The sequence below is a fragment of the Polistes dominula genome, unplaced genomic scaffold, assembly GCF_049000335.1.
Source record: "Polistes dominula isolate Pdom_NZ unplaced genomic scaffold, Pdom_raw_medaka contig_33, whole genome shotgun sequence".
Classification (NCBI taxonomy): domain Eukaryota; kingdom Metazoa; phylum Arthropoda; class Insecta; order Hymenoptera; family Vespidae; genus Polistes; species Polistes dominula.
In genome coordinates this window covers 3,151,736-3,172,216 of record NW_028300998.1, presented here as the reverse complement: position 1 = coordinate 3,172,216, position 20,481 = coordinate 3,151,736, and the positions used below count along the sequence as shown (strand labels likewise).

General features: G+C 28.3%; 2 protein-coding genes and 1 long non-coding RNA gene across 5 annotated transcripts in view; 2 read left to right on the top strand and 1 right to left on the bottom strand.

The window, feature by feature from the left end:
* The first annotated feature begins 2,769 nt into the window (after positions 1-2,769).
* Positions 2,770-4,809, top strand: LOC107071663 (uncharacterized). Its single transcript, XM_015330845.2, has 4 exons — positions 2,770-2,927; positions 3,054-3,222; positions 3,660-3,779; positions 3,854-4,809. Exons 2-4 carry the CDS (start codon positions 3,062-3,064, stop codon positions 4,050-4,052), a joined length of 480 nt encoding a protein of 159 aa, XP_015186331.1. The 5' UTR covers positions 2,770-2,927; positions 3,054-3,061; the 3' UTR covers positions 4,053-4,809.
* Positions 4,181-20,481, bottom strand: part of LOC107071654 (zinc transporter ZIP1) — a 29,089-nt gene continuing 12,788 nt past the window's right edge. For 2 of the 3 annotated variants that reach the window (XM_089173517.1, XM_015330832.2), the window contains 4 exons: positions 20,138-20,299; positions 19,389-19,596; positions 18,847-18,973; positions 4,181-7,294 (listed from right to left, as the gene is read on the bottom strand). In XM_089173517.1, coding sequence (XP_089029643.1) covers positions 6,984-7,294; positions 18,847-18,973; positions 19,389-19,596; positions 20,138-20,299 — 808 coding nt within the window. In that variant the 3' untranslated portion in view covers positions 4,181-6,983. Of the gene's footprint in view, positions 7,295-11,033; positions 12,094-12,459; positions 13,710-18,846; positions 18,974-19,388; positions 19,597-20,137; positions 20,300-20,481 lie in introns of those variants that run through there. The other variant, XM_015330831.2, reaches the window with a different exon arrangement.
* On the top strand, positions 14,329-16,937 carry LOC107071657 (uncharacterized). The gene is made up of 3 exons (XR_016176917.1): positions 14,329-15,704; positions 16,337-16,372; positions 16,754-16,937. It is a non-coding gene; the product is annotated as an uncharacterized LOC107071657 (long non-coding RNA).

Below are 20,481 nucleotides of genomic sequence, written 5' to 3'. Positions count from 1 at the left end.
TATATTAAGATTTTGATATTTTAAATAAATGAGCAAGAAGACAAACTCATTCGCGACGGATAGATTCTGGCAATTAAGTGGTGGCTCAAAGCCCAGTTCTTTCATTAGAACAGCCATTTAGTGAAAGAATCGTCCGAGGTTTGCAAAAAATATCCATCATCACCGTAGAGTCTTTTAATACATCCTTACCTCGAAACTATAATTGTTTCATATGGGGTAACTTTTTTTTTCATTCGCTTGTTTAAGTCATTATTCACCAAATGACTTGTAGAGTCCTTAGCCCGTTTAGATGAATTTTTATTAAAATCTTTTGATATATTTATATATGTTTTAATCATATTTTTTAGATCAGGATTTTCAGCTTCTAATATACTAATCCCCCGTTTCTCCCCCCCCCCCATACTTTCTGCGTTCTCATCTATGCGTGTGCCCAGGTGTTACACGTATGGGTGAGAAACAGTTAGCGTGGGTTTAGTTTTAGTTTTTTCCCCTATTGGCGGCTGTTATTGTGCTAGTGATTGCACGATGTACTTTACACCTGTGTGTGCGTATTAGGTAGTGTGCACTGTACATCGTTTCGCGTAATTTTTTATTCATTTAATACATCATTAAATACTTAAAGCACTACTTCTACATATCTATCTTCATCCTTATATTTATATTAAATATTTCTCTTTTTTTTTATAATCGTTTGCATAGTAGAGTTACTGCATTTATTTGTGGAAACTTTGATATACTTGTATATTACTAGTATGCATACATATATACTAGTGTATACTTGTATTTTTGCTTTAGTTTTGTATGCAATAATCATTAGCCTTGGCAGTCGATTTCAGCAAAACGTACGTATACCTATTAGCATATAAGTTTATAAAACGTGGTTGAACTAGGGTGTCGGAGGTGCCCCGGGGCATGCTCTCTAGTTTAGGTTTTTGCACCCTGGTGGTATGTGTGAGAACCGTGGAGTGAGTGGGTGGGTATGTATGGTTTTTCTTAAAATGGGTAAAAATATGGATAATAGGCAGGCAGGTAGCATACTTCTCTGAATGAATGTGAAAATTTTAATTTTAAGTAGGTAGGATCCAGGAAAGGCATTAGACTTCTTCCTTCCACTCCGGAGTGGAAATTTCGCCTCCTGGTTTATACAGAATTGTTACAAAATTTGATCATTTCATTCTATTATGCTTGATTTGTTAATTTATTTTGTAACTATTATGTGATCTTTATTATGTATCATGATTCAAAGGTATTTGCAACCATTTGAAAAGGTATTTGCATCTACTTCGATTTTATCTCGAACGAGATAGAGTCGAATCAAATTCGCAAATTCTTTGATGCATTTGATACTTAGTTTTAAGTATTTCAGGATTAGCACTGCGCACTATCGCGATTTCGTCTTACAGCTAGAAATATTTAATATACTTAAATATAATGAATTAATGAAATGAAAGTATTGCAAGAAAATGTATTACATTTATTGCACTATTTATTTCAATTCGATTTTATTACTCGACGTTAAAAGTGCGAAGTGTTATTAGGTCATCGAGGGAAATTATTATCTGCTTGGACATTCGTTTAAATGTGCTCGTGTATGGTCAATGAACTGTAAGTTCATTGATGGTCCACGAGCTAAAAAAGTGTTTGCGAAATGTAAATTAATTTTGTAATAATTGAGAATTAGTATCATAACAAATACGAGTTTATTTGCAAAATTAGTATGAGAGATCTTATCTTGCTCGCGCGTAGAAAATGTCCAAATGCAGTTTTCATGGAATGAAGAAAGAAGAGGCTTAATGCCGAAGAGGCCCCCACTTAATTGTGGCTCAAGAGGGCAACTACAGGCTACTGAATTATTTTCAAAAGTTCAACATCATGTTCGAACCTTTCGAGAATGGTTCTTTAGTCATATTTTATATTTTATTCTATTACTTTTTTGCTCGTCATTAATTTGTAGTTGTAATTGGAGATGATGGACTATTCCATCTCCTTGGAACACCAAATTCGTGTCTACATCGTCAAAAAGATGCATATGTGTTTAGTTAGTTCGAGTCAAAAAATTTAAATTCTTTTGTTATTACATTTTGAAGCCTAATTATCATTTTTTGAATATTAAAGTAATCTCTCTTTTCTTTTTTTGTCTTTAAGATTTTTCATTTTGATCGTATTTTATTAAATTTGTAATTTTTTCTTTTATACATAATGCAGTTTAAAAGTATTAGTCATAATAATTAATAGACATTTTTTTTTTAGTAACTTGATATCTTTCCTTCCTCTCTTTTTTTTATATATATATTTTTCTTATGTAAATGTAAAATTACGCGTTTAAATTTAAAATTATTGCAATAGTAGATAGAGATTTGATAAATATAAGTAGAGAATTCAATTTAAAAGTGCATCTACGAATTGGACGATTCATATGTTAGGCCACTTTATATCACTTGATTGTATGATTAATATAGTTTTCTTCTTGTTACAGGTGATCATCGTTGGATATAACAACGAATCTTTGAGATTTTCTTCTATTTGAATGACTATATTTTAAAATATATGTATAAATTCATTTTTGAAGGTACACACATATTTATAGATTAAAAATTAAATATTATCATTCAAAATTGTATTATACAATATAACTATATATACTATCATATATTATCAAAGAATACTTCACTCTTTGATAGTATTGTACCGTCATCACTTTAAGTATATACTATTGCCCACTGGTGGTCCCGGTAGTAACTTAGATGAATCTGGTTAGATAGAGAATGAGACTTGCGAGCTTCTATGTATTTCTGCATTCTTTGGTAAGAGAGAAGAAAAGATTACCGATTGAACCGATTAAATTTGGTTCTTGTAGTTTTCCACATACTAATAAGGCGACGAGTGTGACATTATACTGTGCATTCTCAGTACTTACCAATATTCAGGTTCGTTCTCTACATAGAATTTATTGAATCAGATTTTTATAACAAGGAATTAGACTAAAAAACAGTAGAACTGATACAAAGAAAAATATATATTTAACTCTGTTGAATTACGTCATATCTGTATAGAAAAGAAAATGGCTTGTCCAGGAGGTACTAACGTCGGTTCTGTTCTTAAAAAACTTGGTTTGAGACCAGTTACGAAATGCAGTCTAGTTAAGTACTACTTGCCGGCTTTCGGCGTTGCTTCATACACAGCATTGTCCGTCAACGTGATGAATCCAAGTCTCGTCATTAGGTAGGAACATTTAAGAGACATGAGTTGATCTCATTGATTAATAGTATTGAACTTAAATAGTTCGGAAGTCGTTATTGAATTATTACGTAATACTCGTATGCCTAAAATATGCTGCTCCAAATATTTCACTTTAAGGATAGAATATTTTCAATGAGAAACTTTATATTTTTCTCAATCAGTGGCATAAGCTAATATTTTATTCAAAGGAGTCACTATTTTTATTATTTGTGATTAGAATAACTTAGGTATACATATATAAGCATAGTTGAATTATCATTTATCATATTTGACTTTTTAAGTACATTTCACACATCTAATGTTTATATCTTTTAGATAGAGTGTATCCATTACATATAATATCATTGTAAAACATAGCATCGTTTAATGTTTTATTATGTACACTTATTACTTTAACCATCTTTTGTACGTACTTGCAGAATATTTCCAAAGAGAGATATCACAAACGTCTTACTCTTTAGTGCACTAGCAGGTACTGGCTCGTATATTTATACCAGAGAGCACATGGTAAAAGCTCATTATCAAAGATTGCTATTTAGGTAAGAATGTCTTAATTGCTTAGATTTATCGATACAAATTGTAAGCGCACTCATGATTATATTATACTTAATAGTGGTACTGGAGCATTGTTGCTGACTTTTGGTTCAGTTTTGATGTGGGCTGTTCTACGATCCATTGTACCACCAAGTCCAACTCTGTGCACTTTAATTGGTATTAGTTCAGGATTACTAGTTATCAAAATTGGTTCTGACTATATGAACTTCGTTGATAATTCGGTAGCTAGTGATGAAATCGAGATATCTAAAAAGTAGATGACTATATTCTTTTATTTAATTTCATTATTTTTCTGCACCAAATTTATATTATTCGATGGAAGATAAAATACAATCTATTTGCCATTAGGTAATTAGAATATCATCGAGCTTAATAATACTTGTGGTTTTCTAAATTTTATATGATTGTCTCTATTTGTAGTAAAAATTGTATTGTGAGATTTGTATTTAACAATTGTTTATTTATTATACTTATGTTTTCGTTAATTTAATAACAATACGGTATTGATTGAAACATATTTCTTATATTCAACTATAGGAGATTGCCAATGCATATTAAACTAGGTGAGAAATAATTGTAAAATAGATGAGAATATTCAACATTTTTTTGACCAAATCTCATTATTTTGACAATTAGGTTTTGCCAATTATACTTATATTTTTATTTTTTTTCTTATATGAGACAAAAAACAAATATGGTATTGTTTTTACATATTATATCTTGTTGAAGTTATAATGTATAAATATACAACGTATAAATATACAGCGTATAGTATATTTATGCATATACTAATACACAAGCCAATAATATTAAAATAATCTCATTTTATGAATGTCTTTTGCATTTTATCAAATGATAATATTAAGAAATGTGTTTAAACATTCTAATAGCTATAATTTATTAAATAACAAAAAATGCGATTATAGTTTCTTTATGTCATTTTCTAATATATTTAATTAACAAAAAAATGTATGATATAAATGTATCAAATTATAAACATCAATTATACGAAAATAATTCATGTTATTATTAATAATAATCTGTAATAAACATTTCATAAATTTAACGGTAAGACAGTTTGTAATTACTTGCATTAAGTTTTAAAGAAATTCCATTTGAATACTTGTATTTGTAATTTGTGATATCAAAGATTGTATTTAATGTACTCATTCATATTCATTGTACAGTTTTCTGTAGTATTGATACTTAAAAAGCAATAGATCGTTCATAAATATCTGTTAATAATTTGTTATTTTATCAAAGATTTGTACACATAAGTTGAGAGAAAAAACAAAAAGCAAAAATGAATGAAAATATTACACGAAAAATACGAATTTAATTTTGATAAAAATTCTTTTTATTTTATTTTTTTTTTATCCTTTAATATAACAAACAATTTTATATTCTATCTATACAGGGAATATAATTGTGATTTTTTTTGTTTTTATAAATAATCTTAAGTTTTTAATACACACATATATATATAATTAATTAATTTTTAGTAAGAATTAACAATAATTACGAAAAACAATAATATACAAATTTTTTATTCAACTTTTAATTTAACACAATATTTAAATAAAGAAAAATCATGTTAAACATTAATGAATGTCAATATCATTAAATATTATATTATAAAGAACGTTAATTCGATCGATTTCAAATGATAAAAGATAACGAACATTATAGATCCTGGTAAATGATTTGTGGTACATATGTTAATTTGTTATGAAATAGACAAACGTAATTATCTAATATTTTGACTATAAATATTAAATTTAACGAATATGCAATACACATCGCTATGAAACTTGATATGTATTTCGACTAAAATCAGTCAGTTCTATAGGAGTATCTCGTGTAAATAATGTTTCAATAGAAAATAAATGACAATAAATAATCAAAATACAAGGATGAGTGCTGAAGAAGTACGTTAGGAATATAATTGACTCGAATCTTGATCGTTTAAGTTAAGTTTTTTGTATGTCATCAATATAATTGCGATATTTCGGTTATTGTTATTAAATATATATATTTAACATTTATTATATAATAGAAAGAAAAAAAAAGAAAACAAAATTTAATTCAAATTGAATCTTTCTTAATTTTATAAAAACGAGAGGTATATTTGTATAACCTAAATTATAGTGTAAATTAATTTATTACAAAAGGAGCATACCAATTTCGACGTTTGAATAACGCACCATTTTAAGCTTCAAAAAATAGTTTTTTTATATTTTCTTATAAATCTGTTTTACACCTTCACAGGTTTAAAAACATTAATTTTTATTTTTATATTTAACCATGAATGTAAAATGGCTCATAAACAAATACACATTTTATTTTAATCGATCAATTAGTCATGATTTTGATCAATTTTCATAATATATAAACAGATAAAAGAAAATCTAACACAATTTAACAATCGATAAATTACCAACCAATTCCACTTGTTAGAAAAGAATATAGAAGTACATAGAAGCTCACAAGTGCCGTTTTTTATCTAGCAGATTCATCTTAATTACAACCGGGACCACCAGTGGGCGATAGTAGATACTTAACGCGATGACAGTACAATATAATCAAAGAATTTAGTATTTTACCTATTATCGTTTATTGGTGATCCCAATTCCTAACTAAGATGATTTTTTACACGAAAAGTCATCTTACGATGTTCTATATAATTCTATATTCTTCGATCATATCATTATAGTTAAATGATTGAAATATCAATTACTTCACAAAATGTCCACATATTTTGCTCGAATAATTCAAATTTGCGAGACTACGAGTGCATCGGTTCGAAAAACGAGTTATTGACGTAGGATAAAAAAAATTGTCTGTTAATAATCGAACTTTCATTATTGGCAAGAAACTTCTTCGAGCACTTTATTTCTATTCTTCTTCTTTGCATTTTCTTTAATCCTTACGTATGCTATCTTATTTCATTCTTTTTAATCACATATACATAGGCACACACAACACACACACACAACACACACATAAATGTACACGTAGTATCAAAATATCCTTCGTTAAAATATTCATAAAAGAATCATCATAAAAAGATTTTTCAATGATCTTTCACATGATTCTTAGTAAAACGAAGATTAAATTCTTCTTCTAGAAGTAAAATCAATCAAAGAGATCGGAATCATTTGAAATGTTCTTCGATAAAACGTCTACTTTCACGCGGTATGATTTGTCAACGATAATAAAGTATTTTTCGTATCGTTCAAATGATTTTCATGCGGATGATGAAAATGTTCCAGTTGCGTTTGCGGAATTGTAGAAGACGTCAAATTTTTCGAAAGTACGTCGACAATATTTTGTGTAACTTTTTCAATAGCATCACCCATTATCCTTTGTGTACCCATCTCGTTTTCCATTTTCCCGCCAAATTCGTGAGCGTGATGATCAGCTTCATCTTCATGTTCATCCTCATGTTCATGGTGGGAGGAGTGCGAATGTGAATGAGAATGCGAATGCGAGTGGGCAGCTGCAAAAAAAGAGGAAAAACAATTTATACTTACGTAATTAATAATCATCAACTGTTATAAATAGATTATTGATCATTTGTATTTTTATGTTCGTTTTTTTTTTTTTTTCATACTAATTCAAATATTTAGATTAAGTTTTTGCATGATGTTTTGTTACGATTAATATTATTTTGTTATTAATTGTAGATTAATATCGTATAATAATAATAATAATAATAAATATATATTATTTTTAAATTAATTGCAAATAATTAGTATAATACAAAATAAATACATTATATTTATCTCGCTACGTTAATTAATATTTTATTATTAATCAATCGTTAAAATAATATTTAGCGTAATATATTGGAAATATTGGTTTTTCGTCAAATTTATTATCTCAAGATTCATTACTATAATTATTCAAGTCATGTAATCAATCAAACGCGCATTGGTCTTTGTAAGTTACGTCGTAAACGATTATGGCGTTGTAATTAGAATTAATAATATCGAATAGATGCGTGCGAGTAATATAAGACAGTAATATTAGTTATTCGTTGTTTCTAATGAACATTTTACGATGGATTATCATTATTTCATTTGTAAAATTAGAATATTTGTAATGATCAGCTTATAATTAAGATAAAACATTATAAAAACAATATTACTTATATTCTCTTATAATATAAACTAACGTTATATGTAAATAGTCATATCTAATCGAGTAACATATTATCAATTTCAAGAATTCCATATTTCAACATGCAAAGTAGGCTTTCAGCTATACGTTTAAGTTTCATATTAAAGAAATTTTTGTTGATCGTACAATAACTTCGAAATATATTCAAATAATTAAATTTCAAACAAATTATATTTTCTTTTGGTATAGTAAAATATAATTGGGATTAATTGTAAATAACATATAAAAGCTTTCATCTATAAAACAAGTCACAATGTTGGACAAAATTCAATCCCTGTATCTTGAATTAAAAAAAAGATCTTGCCAAATTTGGTCATTGTCTTATCACTCTCTTTTTTTTTCATCATTACTGATCAATCTTAAAGATGGTAGATCATTACTATAAAAGATTCTAGGTGGTTGAGAAAGCGGTCGAAAGTCGGTCGAATCGTCCATCGACCTGCGACGTGGGTCATTGTCACGAATAGAGAAAGCTATGAAAATAAGTTAGATCTTTGCGAAAGAGAAAGAAAGAAAGAAAGAAAGAAAGAAAGAAAAAGGAACGTTTATGTTAGTTCTAGTAAAACGTATGAATGTAATAAAAATCATCATTTGTCACCTACGATCATTGCGAACAATCGTGTATGTACGTTCCTGGAAATACCTCATTTTCTTACGAGACCCATTCATTATTTTGTCTCTCCTGCATGCTTTTATGTATTTATCTTTAAACTATTTTTCATGTAATTTTACATATCATATTACATTGTACATTTCATAAGATTATCTATTTTACTCTATTTATAAAAAGTTTTATAACAAATTTATTAGACTTGTAATTAGATTTGTTTCATCATTTACGTAAGATAAATTATATCAAATTATATAATTATGTGCTGTAAACAAAAATTTAGCTCTTTTACTATGAAGATTATTATTGTTTATTCTAAAAGATTTTTTTATTTTTTTTTTATTGCAGATGAAAATATTTTGATAAATGCAGAGTTTTATTAATATTTTTCTAAAAATAATACTGCTTAAGGTATCAATATCAAATTATGTAATAATATAGAATTTTCATTTCAAGTTTAATTTATCTTGTATTTCCGTTTTTATCATATTTTTATATCATATTATTGTCTACTACGACGATATAGGATGTGCTTAACGAAACGGGACTTCGTCAAAGGCAAAAATAATTCAATAAAATATAAATTATAATGTTACGTGAGAAATAGAGACAGACTGTATTTGTTAACAAATTACTGAATTGAAAGCATACATTTCTTACAGAACTTCCTGTGCGACTCGAATTGCTATTACGTATTGTTGTAAATTAGTTACGGCTTTTTCTTTTGTGTTTGTCCATTTTAATGTCAACTTAAGAAGTAAGATCGGTAAAACTGAGTTGAAATTTTCTGCTACGCTCAATGATCATCAATTTTTTGTTAATAATCGGACAACTACCAATAGTATATTATTGTATTAAATGATGTATTATAAGATATTTATCTTATAAACAAAAAACACACAAATTTATAAAATGAATCTTATTAAGTAGTATCTAGTAAAAAGAATTCTTATAATTAATAAAAAAAAAAACATAGAAAATGAAATTTAAATTTAAAATTTATATAAAAATGATCTGAAAAACTCAATCGTTTGGACTGATTATTGGTTAATTGAGTTTTAATTGTATCTACGTGAATTATTTACAATATTCACAGTTTCTTTTTTAATATATACATTTATTTTTTTTAAGTGACAAATAAACTGCTAATTTTATAGGTAAAAATAATGTAATTAATTAGCTAAGGATTAATGTCATTTCAGATTAGCTATGGAAATTAATTGAAACGTATTAGATTGTATATCATATATACTTTGGTTATCTACGTACATATTAGTCTTTAAGTTGGTTGGACAAAAACGTGACCATTATCAAACTAGTTAACTTTAATTGTAATTGGGCCAGTATATATATATATATATATATATATATATATATATATATATACATTTATGAAGAAGATGAAAGTGTTCTAAAATAAAAGGGAAAGGAAAGGAAGATTTTTCGAATCGAATGAAATTGATTATTGGTAGATAAATCATTATCAAGTATAATCGAAAGAGTCATTGAATTAAAATTTGTTAGATTAACAATAAATAAAATAATATATGAATATCATATATTATTAATATAATTTAACTTTTAATGAGAGATTTAGATAAAGAAAAGAATTTTTTTTTTATATATATATTTTTCTCAAATAGATCACGTTTGTTTGGAGTGACCGAATTTTACTTGAGACTTCTTCGAACGTTTAAACTTAACTTGAACAAATCAATAGGGAGGCGAGTTTCTCTACAAGTTAAACCGACACGTCGACTTTAAATGTATCAAGGACGTACCTGCGATAGGTTTGTACCGAGTTGGATCTGTCGAAAAAGGAAACGTGCCAAATACTTTATCCTCAGAGAATGAAGTGATAATGTACGTAAAACGCTTTTGAGTTTGATTTCAAGTTAATTACTTTTCTGATGATTAATTTTCAAATCAAATGATCATCATTTTAGGAATAGTAATTTATAATGATGTCGAAAAGATATAACTATTGTCAATAATTATTATCAATAATTGAAAGATATTTAGGATTCTTTTTATTTACAAGATTTTCAGATTTTGATGACGAAATTTTGGAAGTCAACGTTAATTAATAGTCTCTCAATCATATATTTATAAATTTCGAGTAGTTTTTGATTTTTTTATTTTCTAATGGGACAATAAAAAAATCCTATATCAAATGTAAAATAATTAAATTTGTAATTATTTGTTCACCAATCTGATATCTGTTTCATTAATTTGATTTGGTTAAAGAAAGAAGAAGATGAAGATGAAGAATAAAAGATTCATGGAATTGATAAATAGATAAAATGATTTTTCCTGAAATACGGAAGAGAGAAATTCAAGGTCTTTTTAGAGATAGACAATCTTCCATAAATTATATCATAAAGAGAAAAAGAGGGAGACAAGCGTTTCGTCATAATAGACGAAAGGTCTTCCGGGAAACACTCACTGGCAATCTGTAGACCCAGCATCAGCATAAAACCAACAATAATCGCGAGTAATTGTAGAAGACCACTCTTTTCGTTAGCTTTTTCTCGTGCTAATACTTCGAAGAATACAACATAGAGTAAAGTTCCAGCTGCCATTCCTTGAAGTATAGTTGGGGTAGGTCCTAGAGTATCGCTGTCGTTTTTGAAATGACTAAGAGCTAGTCCAACTGCGATACCAATTGGTGTTACCATAGAGAAAATTGTTAAGTATCCCAAAGTTGTTCTGGTTGATGCACTGGCAACATAAAGTTCCATACCAACGCAAAATGATATTACCAATTTATGAGTAGCAATAGCAGCAGCAAGATAAACGACAGAACTCAAGGAAGGTTCCAATCCTACGGCAAGTCCTTCGAATATAGCATGAAAGGATAATGCTAGAACGGTTAATAAACCTTGGACGGATGACTTTTTCGTTAAGATCGAGTGTTTATGTTCATGATGTTCTTGGGATGTGTAAGCTGTAGCAGCAGCAGCAACAGCTAATTCTGGATCTGATTGGTGTCTATCATTGTCTCTTTGATCTCCGATTTGTGTTGATAATCCTCCTGTCGATGATGAAAGAACAAATATGGCAGGCAATACTTTATCATTCTTAATACCGCACATATCCTCTAATTGATGTCTCGATCTTCGATCCAATTTTTCACCATCCTCGCTGTCATCTTTCCAAGTAGATCTAGTAGTCGTTGATACAGTCATCGTCGAACCACTTGCTGCAGACGTTGTTACACCAGTTTGATTGTTACATCGACGTACCGATACTGTTCTATAAAGTAGAGCTTCGGAGGACTCAGGTTTCCCAGTTAATGCCGCGTGTACGGCTTCCTCGACTAAATATACCAGGAAGAATCCACCGCAGAACAGTAGTTCCGATAAACTTAGAGTTCCTAATGTTGGTAGTTGACCATTCGATTGATGTGTCTCGACACTTAGTCGTACCTCCGGTGCTAGATGTAGGAATGTCGTGAAAAGAAGAACTCCACCTCCAAAGCAGAGTAACAGCGATGTCAACAGACCCTGAAGAGTATTTGCTTAGTCTCATTTCCTTGGCCTCTCTCTCTCTCTTCCTTTCTCTCTCTTTACATAAATATAAATGCATGCAAGAAACAAATATCTGAAGAATCTCCGATGAAAATTTACTGAAATTAATTAATCAGATTATTAATCTCTATTATTCCTAATTTCGAGTTGGAATTTAGAGATAAAAGTAAACATCTTTTTTTCATGTTTCAAATTTTACAAATATTTGTTTGTTTTCTTAATTAATTCGAAGTTGTAAAAATCGAATTATGTTTATTCATTAATATTCCTCGGAGGTTCTTCAAAGAACAAAACGAAGAGAAAGAGAGAGAGGTGAAGGGAAGGAGAGTTACAAAAGCGTACTTGCGAATTCGCTGCGTTATCGACGAACGAGGAGGATGTTTGCGATGCCGAGGTTGACGTCGAAGTTGAGTTACTCGAATTAATGGAGATGCCGTGACATCGTTTCTGACGATGAAATTTCGTTCTACATCGTCCAACTATCAGAGGTAGCATACCCAATATAAGTGATCCAAAACCAAGACCGATCATGGCACCAATTTTTGCCATCAAAAGAATCGAAGACGTCGTATTCGTACTTTGTTCTTCCATCTTTATTTATTTATTTTTATTATCCTTCATGCGATAATAAATAGAACTCGAGGAACTGTATTTTTTCAGTACGTCTATTATCTCTTGATTGTATTTTTTTTATATCAATATCTTGTTCACTTTTCATGCTATAATATATTATTAATTGATGAAAATATTCATAACTAGCACGTATAGTCGAAGATAAACTCGCTTAAATTCTTATTAAAACTTTGGTACAAGTTGCACTTCCAAAATGACACCTCTTGCTTCCTTTTTTCTCGGATATTATTTCACAAATGTTAGTGTATATACTTACTTATTGTGTCGAACTGTATACGATCGTAAATACAATCGAGAGTATTCCGCGAACTACACCGGCTACCCACTTTCACCCAAAGCACTGGTGCTAAACCACCGACGTTGATATTAACTGGACCGTAATAGTAGAAGTAATAGTAGTAGTAATAATAGTCGTATACAATGATGATCATTGGTCCAACGTGTCTCGTTCTTTCCAATCGAAATTAATACAAATAATTCCTTATTTATTGTTCTCACCACCATCGCCAATTATTTGTTTTTTTTTTATATCGGGACAATGTTTAAGATTTAAGTTCAATGATAACCATATGTGATATACGAATATATACACACGAGAACTTTTACATTAGCTGAGGAATAACTTCTTCGTTCTTCTTCTTCTTATTATTACTATTAATATTATTATTCTTCAAATAATTTAGATGAATAATTATTAGATTTATTGGGAGTACACAAAGAAGAAAAATGAAGAAATAAAGAAAGATATGTGTAATCGTTCCACGCGGCACGGCGTCGAACCGGACACTCAGGGTCTGGATAGGGACGTCGTTGGTCATTCGTATCCCCTCGCATCTTACATAGTCCCTCCGAACCGTTTCCTGCTCCCCTCCCTTTCTTCTCTCCCCGCTCTCTACTCTAAAACCCCCACCAGGTTCTCACTCTTTCCGCCACCTTCTCACCATCTCTCTTTCTCATTCTCTTTCGAGTTCCCGATGCATTTGTATTACTAATGTAAGTACACTATGTAAGTATGTAAAAGTATATATTTATAATATATATAAACACCTGTATTCCCTCTCTTCTCCTCTTTTCTCAGTTATTCATGTATACAGGTAGTATCAATAATTATTTGTCTGATTAATTGTATTTCTCACTGTATCGTTTTTTCATCAAATTATTCGTATCAAATGTTTAATACGTTATGTAAACAATTTTTTATGTAATAATTATTAACTCAAGTTGTATAATCAACTAATTGTTTGAATGCACGTACTCGTACGAAATATCTTCAAACTATTCTAAGTTATGTTTCTTAAATGCTTTATTTTATTTTATATATAGATATACTTATTATACATACGTAAACAATTAATTAGAACAACTTACTATCGTATAGACAAATTTGATAAAGAATTATGAAATGTTGTTACATGTTCTGCTAGTTAAAATAATCTTTTTTTTTTTTTGTAAATATATATTTTGCACTATTTCAGTATTCATAAAACTAATTTATGTAATCTTTTCGTTTGTAAATTGTTTCAACTATTTTCTTCAAAGATTACACAAGTCTTTTCTTAATCTTGGATAGTACATTAAATGTGTAATTCAAATGCAGTAAGTGTATTCAAACTTTTCGTTTGTAATTAATATAATTTTTTAGTGGTAAAATTCAAAAAAATATATCGTTCGATTAATAGAATCATATGTTATCAAAATTCTGTACTGTTATCATTCAACGACTTCAATCAATAATGTAAAATATCGATTATTTCAGAATGTTTAATTTAGCGACTTTATATAGTTCATGTTTACTATCATTGTATCTTTTTCTTATACGTACATTCATTGATATGAATGTAAAGTATGTATGCGTTTCACGTGGAATTTAATTTGATTGTATATTTCAAACGTTTGAATTTAAAAAGCAGCACTTGTTTTGTTTCCATAAGATTAATTGGAATTCATTAGGTTTTTGTATCTTCGTGTTCGAATTTTACAAATTTTTTTGCTGCATAAACAAAGACGAGAGTTTCCATTTTCTTTCTCTCTTATTTTTGCAGTGTTAATTTACGATTACTGTTACTCATGATACGAAGTTGATGTTCTATTGTTTTCTACGTATGATACGTTATCACATAGTGTTTGCTAGACACAAACCGATGAATAATCTCTTTCGTGTTGTTGTTAAAGTTTCTATTGATTCTTTGAATCTCATACCTTCCTTATGTTACTTCGTAAATATTTCTTACATTAGTAAATCTATATGAATTGTTTGAACTCTCACATTTGCTGATTTTGAATAATAAAAATTAAAGTAATTTAAAATAAATTAAATTATATTTTATAGTAATCAAGGGGTGTCCTAAAACATATACCAAATTTATTTTTTTTTATACGTATTTAGAGTTGCAGCAATAATGAGTAAATGTGTTAGATGTTTAATGACTTGAGTTAGAAATTATTTGTGGAAGGTTTAATACATTTTTTTAACAATATTAATTAATTATTTATATATTTGAAACGAATCTTAATATTGCCTAATTTTATTACTAATCCAATTTGGATTTTATATTTTATTTTTAGTCTTTCCGTAAAACGAGTTTTGGGACACCCTGTATTTTGCAATAAGTGGTGTGTTATAATCTTTAGAAGAAATATTGCTTCGTTATATTTACCTCTTTCTCTATCTCGAACTTTCTTTAATTTCAATTTAAAAGGTCACGAACGGGATTTTCGCGAGAGCTAGTACGTGCATGTATAATACGCCCTCGTGTATATATATATATATATAATTATACAGATAGATATAAACACACACGCACACACAAACAGATACGTATGTAAGTTGCATGTAAATCGGTCGAACTGACGGACGGGTGAAGGTCGTTTCATAGTGAAAGGCACAACGTCGGCTTCATTCGTTAATACAATACCATGGAAACACCATGGCAAATCAACGATGCGGAAAAAAGGTACGGGATTATCATCGTTGTTTAACGTGTTCGTTAGCTTCCTATAACAACATTAATTTCCGGAGTGTTTTTGCTATTGCAGTTGTTTCAGTAACCCCTTTCGATTAATTGGCGAATGGAATCCTTTTGTTTCGAATCTTCTTTTATTGTCAGCCATATTCGTGTGATTCTCTGACTCATCGACTCTATCTTTAATGTTTATTTTCATAATTATACTGGAAGTTATTACATTTAGCACCGATATTTTGCGTTAATCTGTTTTAAGGTATAACGAGAATATTTTGCAATTGATCAATGTGATTGCGTTTGAAACTGATTTCGATTTGATATAAAATGGTAATGGAATGGAGATAGAACAAATTTAATAAATTATTCGACGAATTAGTTTATTGGAAAGTATAGAGTCAGTTAAAAGTTTAGAAATGATTTAAAAATGATAAATTTTTTGATAATTTTTAGGCTAACTTGTTTCAGATTGTAAAAATATAAGTCTAACAAGAAATTGAAAAAGTATTGATTGATTATTTAAAATTAATGAAAAATATTAGTGATCTATTTCAAACGTTTAATTAATTCTACATTCATTTATATTTCTAATTTATCTAATGAATCTCATTCGTTCGTAATTTTAGAACTTTCTAGTTGATGGTTTTGGAACAATTGAAATTGTAAGTAGAATTGTAAAGAAAATATTTATCTTAAATCACGTCAATGAGATAAATGGTCAGAGTTGTTTCGTACGTCTAACGTTTGCGTCAGAGTTTTAGTTAAAATTATTTCTGCATATCGTGCGTCAAGTTTCATGTGTCGTTGCACGAATGCATGTCCACTGTACATATTTGTTATCATTATTTTATTTTAGATGTCTTTTTATAATGAAACATAAACGTATTGTGTGTACGATTTACGTGTATTAGTTTTCAATTTTACCTTACGTCACTCCTCTCACAAACAAAAATTTCAAATTTTCAAGACATTGCAATATAACAGTAACAACAAAGAGAATAAAATGTTTGTATTGGTAACTTTTCGTGGGATGTTTAATACAGGAAGCCGCCTATGTATTCGTCAAGAAGGCAAATTCGAGAAGTCTGTGTTCGTTAAAACGCGAACGAATATTGGCGGTTGGCGACCCACGTTCACTTTCATCGGAGATAATAGCGGAAGGAGTTGAGTGTTCCCGTAAATTCAACGAAGCGACCATTTTCTTTTTATGTCTCTAACATCAATACAGTGAGTATAAAAATAATACTTCAGTTGTTTTTACTAGTATCCTTATTTTACATTTATAATTAACGCTATCGATTAAAATTATTTGATGAAGTAGAACAATTATAAAATATTTAGAAATAAATAAATAAGATAAATTATCAGCCGTATATTTTTTTCATGATAAAATGAACAAACATGCATCGATTTTATTAGAAACAATTTACGACAAGATGGATAAGAAATTTATAAAATGATTAGAAAATATTTCAATTTTATTCAAGCTTCATTGAAATAGTCATCTCACAAGAGAAATATTGGAGACCTTTTAGTCAACTTTCTACTGATAAAATCATTTTCACGAGTAATTTATATTATATTACAATTTATAAAAATGAACAAATCCGATCTTATCATTTATTTTATAATATAAATAATTATAGTATAAATTAAAGTATGAAATCACATTTGTTATTTTTTGATTCATAATTAATTCACTTTTGTAATTATTAGCATATTCACATGACATTTGTGAAAACAAGCGTTTAGATATATTTAATATTAATTTAATAAGAGTATATACACCATAGTTAAAAAATAAATAAATATATATATATATATATAGATAAATTACTAGTTTACTTTCATATCAGTTATAATTAGATACTAAAGTAAAAAATATTGTTGAACTTTTGATCAGACTTCAAGTCAATAATCTCGTAAGACTTTATATAAGATGCTAAACGAATGAATCAAATCAGCTGATGTAAATCAGCAGGAAGAACAATTGATGATTCTTCTTTCATTCACTTAACATTCAATGAGAATAAGATCATGAAGAAGAAGATAGCAGGATTCTTTTTAAACTTTTAAAACGACCATACCCAATATTGTGTTCAAGTAAATATGTTTTACATATATATATATATTATCGTCAAAGTGTATAATTAAGTAGTTAATTTACGAAATCAACGTAAGTACAGTATTTAAATACTCATTCAATTACTTTCAAATTGATATCGAATTTCAAAAAATCGATAATCGGTCATAATCGGATTACACATGCAATCGAGTATGTAAAAATATTCATGCCTTAGGATCAAACATGAGTAATGATCTTGAAATGTAAATTCATATGACTCAAAGAAATAATATTTATACAAACATGCATTTTCTTTAGAAATATCCCTATCGAGCGTTGGCCTCGATCGTGCTGACTAGTTTGACGTAAGTGTGAACGTAAGTAATATATATTGTGTCTATGCGTGTGCACATGAGTGTTCAATAGCAAAAATTTATTTTCTCTGATTGATAAGTGACTCTTGACCAGCAATTAATTACATACTGACTCTTGATAATAGATATTGCAAAATAATAATTAAAAAAAAAAGGAACTCGCGATTAAATGTTTGCTTTACATTCACGTGACGATCATGAGTCTCAATTAATTAATTAATAGTTGAGTTTTAATTAAAACAGGAGTTTTTTTTAGTTATAATTAATATATATTAATATAAAAAAATAAGTAAAAGTAAATAAATAAAAACAAATAAATAATAATAATAATAATAATATTATTATTCGATATATACGTGGGTGGGTTGAAAAGTCTTGAGACTCGACAAATCAAACTTTTATTAAAAAAAAAAATAAATAAAAGTTAGTTTGTATATATTGAAATATAAATTTAATTTCATTTTTAGAGAAAGAAAAAACTTAATTAATTTAATACTAACTAAATTGAATGCAAAATTAATTATATGTGTCATGGTTTCTAATCAGACTAACCATTAAATGTTTTGCTTCGTATGGCGTTTAGGTCGTTAGAATGTTTTATAGTTATAAACCGTGAATAAAAAGTTTTATGTCTTATCGTGTGTTTTAAAATAATAGGTATAATATGTAAGTTTAGAAAAAAGTATCATGTACTTACTTAACATTTGAAGCCCAAACATTACGAGAAAGCCAATGAGGATTGATAAATATTGACGAAGTCCCGTACGATGTTCTTGTAAAATTTCGAAGAAAACAACGTAGAGAAGCGTCCCAGATGCAAGACCCTGTTAAATTAATTGAAAAGATATTCATATAATATTAATACTATTTCGAAATGAGAATTTTTCATAAGAATTAATTTAAAAAACTATTAATAACACAACAATAATATCATTATTATACACACAAATATAGACAAGGGTAAAATTTGTCAGGTGAGACGACAATTGTTTAAACGATTTTAAAAATAATTTACTATTTTTCAATACTTTTTTTAGAATAATTTTTGTTTAAATAATAAAACTACAAACTTAGATTGTAACTTCGAGTTTAATAACAAGTTTACCAAGTGGTCATAGAAACAGATCATTGATTTTTTAAAGTTACTCATTGCTAGAAAATGATTTATCTGATTAGAGATTTTTATGTTCAATCTGTACAATGTAACTTTCAAACGTGTAATTATAGATTAGTACTAACCTGTAAAATTACAGCAAGAGGTCCACTAGCAGCTGCACTTTCTCCACCAACGAGTATCATTCCTATTCCAATGCCTAAGGGCGAGACTATAGCGAATGTGCAAACATAAATTATCGACAAGTAACGTCGTGTTTTAGCTGCAGTTAATTCAACACCGATGCAAAATGCTATGACAAATTTGTGCGCTGCTACTGCAGCAAACATGTACCTGCAAAAGACAATAACAAAAATTAATATTTAAATACATGTTTATCTACGTAGAGAGATACTGGAGGATGGGTTGAAAAGTCTTGATCCTGTTCTTTTCAAATTGTTCCAAAATTATTCCATGTCAAAATGAAAACTTTTCATCAATAAATAAATAAATCAATCAACCCACCACCCATATTTATATTATTTCGTGAAATGTTGTTTTCATAGAAAGTAAGTTTGTTCAAATGTTGATATCTTAAAAATTAGGTTCATAATTCAATCGTTGTTATTAATTATACATTTTAGAGTTCGTTAGATTGTAGTATTATGTAATATTAATTTCTTTTTTTTTTTTTTTATAGAATATGCACTTGTAATATATTTTGATATTTTAAGTATTACATCACTTTTAATTACGATTTTAACGTATGTGTTAATTAAGAATAAAATTGTTAGGATTTGGTAACATGTATTATCATTAATTACGAGTTAAAAATCATCGAAGCATGATTATATGTAGTCATGATTTACAAAATTTATTCTTTGATCATACTTACCACACATAGCTTGCACTACTTTCTAAACCAATGGCCAGACCTTCAAATAATTCATGCACAGATAAACCAAGTACTATCAGTAATCCACGAAGTGAACTTATCACAAAGTCATCCTCTATGTCCATTATCTCAGGTATATGATGAGAATGACCATGACCATTTCTACATAATAGAAGTAATCAATTGTATTTGCTATTTGTATTTTTTTTTTTGTAGTTTATTGGACAAAGTTGTAAATTATTTATAGAATTATTATGTGAAAATAAACAATTGTAATTATATATATATATAGTACTATAGATAGTACTATAGATAGTACTAGATATAGTAGTATATATATAGTA

Bases quoted from the DNA above. Each gene is read 5' to 3' on its own strand.
- LOC107071663 (XM_015330845.2), top strand. From the start codon at position 3,062: ATGGCTTGTCCAGGAGGTACTAACGTCGGTTCTGTTCTTAAAAAACTT. The intron at 3,223-3,659 runs GTAGGAACATTT...ACGTACTTGCAG, and splicing joins AATCCAAGTCTCGTCATTAG to AATATTTCCAAAGAGAGATA. The intron at 3,780-3,853 runs GTAAGAATGTCT...TATACTTAATAG, and splicing joins TATCAAAGATTGCTATTTAG to TGGTACTGGAGCATTGTTGC.